This window comes from Ctenocephalides felis, unplaced genomic scaffold (assembly GCF_003426905.1).
Source record: "Ctenocephalides felis isolate EL2017-DRISC unplaced genomic scaffold, ASM342690v1 CF-g0.4_SCAFFOLD_01170, whole genome shotgun sequence".
Taxonomy (NCBI): domain Eukaryota; kingdom Metazoa; phylum Arthropoda; class Insecta; order Siphonaptera; family Pulicidae; genus Ctenocephalides; species Ctenocephalides felis.
The window spans coordinates 12,616,870-12,622,426 of record NW_020537324.1 but is presented as its reverse complement, the minus strand read 5'-3'; the positions used below and the strand labels follow the sequence as shown (position 1 = coordinate 12,622,426).

Sequence of the window (5,557 nt, the reverse complement as noted above, 5' to 3'; positions counted from 1 at the left end):
GCATGTTGTTTATTACATTTATTAGTATAGATAGATAATTTTATGAATTTCTATATTATTTAAAATGGCGATGAATACAATATTATTTATTATTGTGCGCCATATGGAAAAGTCAATAATTTGTAGTCATATTTGAAAAATCATTTGCAATCAGAACACAGAGTGCATTTTGTAATATGGTCATTAGTTATATTTTATTCGAAATTATTTGAAAATTCAGACTAATTTCGACAAATTTTGTCAAATGGACACATATAATATATATGAGTTTTTTAAAAGCTCTGATGAAGTTTACGCAACTATAAAATTACATGGAATGAACCATTTTTATGAGTTAGTTTTGCAACGACTTCAAAAATGTAATTTTTATCCTAATATATAGTAAAATGATAGAAGTAATTTAATTATGAAAAATCAATAAATTTTGAATGATGGTCCTCGGTTTTAGAAAATATACTGTATTATATATACACTTTTCATATTATATATAAAGCACGTGTATTTTTTTGTTAAATTTTAATTTCTAAATCTAACCAATTTGTCACCTAACTAACATTTTTGATAAAGTATAAAATTGAACTAGTGGAGGGTATGGCATCGTGCCTTAGGGCAAATTGCTGGAACTTCCCGTACCGTAACGAAATGTTCGAGGAATATGAAATGTTTACAAATAGGTTTTTATGAATATTGTAACATTGTCTAATATGACTTAAAAGAGTTATATAAACGGAACTGCAAATTTGAAATTATTTGTTTAAAGTATATTAGAACTTTAGTCAGAATTAAAATTAAAATCTGAATTATTTTCGATATATAAAAAAAATTTTTTTTGAAAAAAAATTGAAAAAAAAAATTGAAACAAAACATTTTTTTTTCCAAAATCAATTACTTTGTTAAAACAAGCAGAAAGTTTTTTGAATCATTTAAATCGGACGCTTAGTTCTCTCAAAAACTGCCATTTTTTGCACATTTAGCTCTGTATCTTCGAAATGGCTGGGCCTGCCTTTGCCAAAAACTAATCATTTTTTCTCCCAATCATTACAAATTGAATGTTTTCAGATCATTCAAATCAAATGCTTCATTCTCTCAAAAACTCGATTTCTATTTGCTGCACTCTTTGCTCTTTATCTCCGTAACTGCTGGTTCTGTCTTTGAAAAAAACTAATCAGCTCATCTCCCTATCAATAGGTATCGAATGCTTTTTGAACCATTCAAATCGGTTGATCCGTGCGCCCGAAAACGTGACTGGAAAATTGTATCCATACATACACACACACACATCAATTTTTTCTGAGATATGCCAAAATGTTCAGAAACCTTCAAAACGTCGAGAAACGCAAAAATTTTCAATTTCAATTTCTGGACGATTACAATAACTAACCCTACGGGAAGTTAATAATCAGAAATTGTTTCTATTTTAATATTATAGCAACTCGATATACTCGAATATTTATATACTCATAATATGCACACATCAAAAATTACCTAAAGGAAAATGCCACTTATAGGTATAAGTGGTCAATTTATTTTGGTTAATAAAAACTGAAACAGTTTTATGATAAAAAGTTAAAGAGTAGAAATAAAAAAAACATAAGAAATAGAGTAGATATACATTAAAACTAAAAAATGAAAGAAAGCAATAAAAGTGGCAATTTGTTTTAGTGACTTATTTATTTCCTTTACCTTTGACTCTGATAATAAACTATACATCTTTGTATACTTGAAACTTTCAATAGTTTTCAAAGTAAAGAAGCAAAACATACAATTTGCTTTCAAACTTTCACGAACACCTGAAAGTTTTCTGCTAATTAGAGAACCAAACACAATCACCGCAGGTAAAGGACATATTTGCACCTCTCGTCGTAATTTGAACAACGAAGTGTTTGTCCTATTTTATTCTAAGATGCTATTCAGCTATTTTATTTCTATTGACCTGTTGTCGTTTATTACCTTTATCTGTATCACCTCTCAACTCGATCTATCTATTTATTATTCTAAGTCGACATTCCTCTCATTGTAACTCCAAGTCGAAGTTTTCTAATCATGCGTTTGCCCATGCCGGAGTTTTGGAAGTTTTCACGGCAACGGTTGTGACGAATAGAAGTCTCGAGGGTAAATTGCACACTGGGAACTTTTTATGGCGCAAACAACGAACCGTTCAGCGTATATAATGGCATATGCGATGATATAGCTTTATTATGTGACGGATTCGCATATATTCTGCTTCAGTTTTACGTGGTTATACTTCAAACATGACGGGAGGAAAATATATGGAAAAATCACATGTATGGGACGTGGGTTAAATAGTGTAGTTACGTACCATAACGAATCCTGCGTTCTCTTTTTGATAGATTATTATTATTTATTTATTGTAACAACTGATATTAATAATACGTAATAATACACAATTATATACTAAATGGTTCTATAGTAAATTACATATAATTTAAAGAACACATATTATTCAATAAACTTATATAAAGTTTAGTGTAATGAATATCACACAAATTTTAGTTAGAGGCTGATCTTTGTATGAAGATGTCTGAGAAGTTCATGACAATATTCCTCAATGGTGTAAAAAAACATATTTCTTAAAAATAAGTCATTTATAAAATTTCTCATTTTCTAATACTTAATGGCAATTTGTTAAATAGCACAATATTCAGTACATCTAAAGTATTGGATGAAATAGCGAGTTTTAATGTGGTACCTTTAACAAGTTAATGTCTTAATTAGGTAATGTTTTATATTTGGGGTTAGAAACAATTAAACACATATGATGTGATAATTAGATTTGGGATTTGAACTTAAATTAAACAGATTGGCGTTATTTTCTGTGAAACAAATATAGTTTTCAAGTGGTTGAATTGATTTCTCAGTTTTAAAAGAATATTGCGAAGCTTAGATTTTTTTTTACTTTAAATGGACTGGATATTTTACTAGAAATAACGACTTTACCTTTTACATGCACAAAAAAATTCCAAAACTCTGTTATATTTCTAAATACTTAATGCATTCATTGCCATCGTTTCAAAGATGCTCGTAGAGTTTGCTAAAATATGTGAACTTTGCTAATCTAATTGCTAATATTCAATGTTACAAAGTAGTTCACATTTAAAATTCATCATTTTATACGCTAACTCCATGAGTAATAATATCAGTAATGTATTCAAATTAATTTATCAAAAGCGAATTAATGTCGAAAAAGAATGATTTAACATGCAATTCCTAACATTCTCTAAACTAAAGATATATTATTATTGTTTTAACTTCATATCTTTTTCATTGCTAAAATAAGCAAATATATTTTGTTATAACGTTTATTTTTTTACCTATATTTTTATATAAGTAAACAGGTTTTTATAAAAATATTGGAATCTTTTACTTTCTACTATTAGCTGGTTTTTAATTCATTAGCAGAAAACTTCAGTACTCTGAGGCAAGAACTAGTATATTTATTATTTTAGTACATTTGTTGAACAAAAATGTTCTGTAGTTAAGTATCATAAGTATTTTTTCTATTTTGAAAGAACTTGAATGATACTAGATTAATTTACGATTACAAAGTGCATTATATACAAGAAAAATCATGGAAAGCTTCAGTTCATTATTAATTAAAGCAAATTTTCATGATGATATTTATGATTAATGACGATAATTAGATTTTGATGTTCAGGTATAGTAGGGACACCTGAATTTGTATAATAGACACAAAGATTAATTTTACAAATAATATTTTAGTATATAACAATAATTATACCAAAAGGAAATTCTTGTATTTACCTTGCGTTTGTAAAATAACTAATGAATAGATCTACTGAAGGATCTGTGAAAAAAAAACGTGGAAAAAAATAAAATATTAAATTAATAATGAAAAAATATTTGAATTATAAAAATCATGGTATTTATGTACAATTTTTTTTATCAAAACGCCTCTTTCATATAAAACGAAATAGTGTGTTTATTAAAAAAAAAGCAAAAACTTGCAACAACAGAATTCCAACACGTTTAGTAAAACAGTAGAATTTTGCTAAAATCAACACCATTAAAAACCATAGGGTGTCGGACTAGTGGAAGTTTCGAATTACTAAATTATAGTGAAAAACTCATAACATATTGAAAATAGCGGAAAATTTTCTAGTAAGTTTCAACAAAATTGCCCAGCGCTGGAAAAATCGAATTATTAAAGGTGTCGGTCTAGATTCTATTGTATATTTATTATGATGTTTTTAAATGAGATAATAAATTGCCTAGTGATATTTCGTATATTTTCACAGTCAATTTCTTATTGCTCATACGCCCATATCTTACGTCTAAATATTTTTTCCATATTATTTTCCGTCGTCTTCAAGTCCTTCGATTTCTTCATAGTGTCTAGAACCCCCTATAAATTTTTATAGCTATTTTTCACGGCATATACATGACGTCTGCATAGATTGGCTACGGTCGGTGAACGAAAATTAGGATCTTATATCATGTTTTTTAAGAGTTAACCCATTACAATGTTTTAAAGGCAGGAAAGCTAGACTTGATTTATGCTAGTCATTCCGATGAATCATAAATCATACCTTTTTATAGCGCTTTGAATACTGAAGGTTTTGAAAGCTCATCGGACATATTTTGATAAATACATATTTATGATAATATGGTAAACCATGATCATTTTTGTACTTGAATTAGTTCAACTACTGCGTTGGAATATTGGATACAAATTAGTGTATTGATTTTTTGAAGCAAAATTTTTATCTCTTGAGCATAAGCTAAAAATATGTTATTTCAACGAGGGTTTAAGTTATAAATCCGATTGCTCGTCCTGATCCTTTACCCCTAACCTTCATATTCCTTTATCCTCAACGGACTATTGGATCCTTTGCCATCGTTTCAATGTGAATTTTCGAATGGCTTAGTAAAAGTTTATTTTATTTTCAGTTGAACACAGAATGGGCGCAAGTGGAAGAGATCCGATTGGTGAACGACGGAACTGGTTTGGCGTTTGGCATCATCGGAGGCCGCAGCACGGGCGTGGTCGTCAAGACCATCTTACCCGGAGGAGTTGCCAGCAGAGTGAGTTTCATCATTTGAAAGCATTTTATTTTATTGCTGCAGCAATAGAAGCTGATACTTCTCGATATTGGTCATGAATTTATTAAAGCTGGATGCTAGTTTGTATTTGTTATAGTTTTGTACCAATATGTCTGACTGATGGTAAGACAGGATTGTCTATATTGGCATGAAATCCAATTTTGTCGATCGAAGTGCCTAAATAACAACGATATTGCCAATTAAAGGCAATTTATTTTTTTTGTCCAAACTATAATTGAACAATGAATTTGTTGATTTACTATCTTTGTCATATTTGTCTCATTTACATTTGATGCTAATTATGGATGAAAAATATGCTAATATATTAGAATAAAAAGGTTGTAACCTAATTGGCTATTAAAAAGGTAAATACCCTATTGGCTACTGAATGACAATTTACCGAATGTTTTTTCAAGGTGGAAATATTTAGAATTTTTTGTGTATGGATTTTACGAGAAAATAACCAGTTGCTGTT

General features: G+C 28.9%; 1 protein-coding gene across 1 annotated transcript in view; it reads left to right on the top strand.

The window, feature by feature from the left end:
* Nucleotides 1-2,252: 2,252 nt before the first annotated feature.
* Nucleotides 2,253-5,557, top strand: part of LOC113366817 (patj homolog) — a 62,771-nt gene continuing 59,466 nt past the window's right edge. Inside the window, exons 1-2 of the mRNA XM_026608471.1 lie at nt 2,253-2,285; nt 4,930-5,064. Of these exons, the coding sequence (XP_026464256.1) occupies nt 2,253-2,285; nt 4,930-5,064 (168 nt within the window). The remainder of the gene's footprint in view (nt 2,286-4,929; nt 5,065-5,557) is intronic.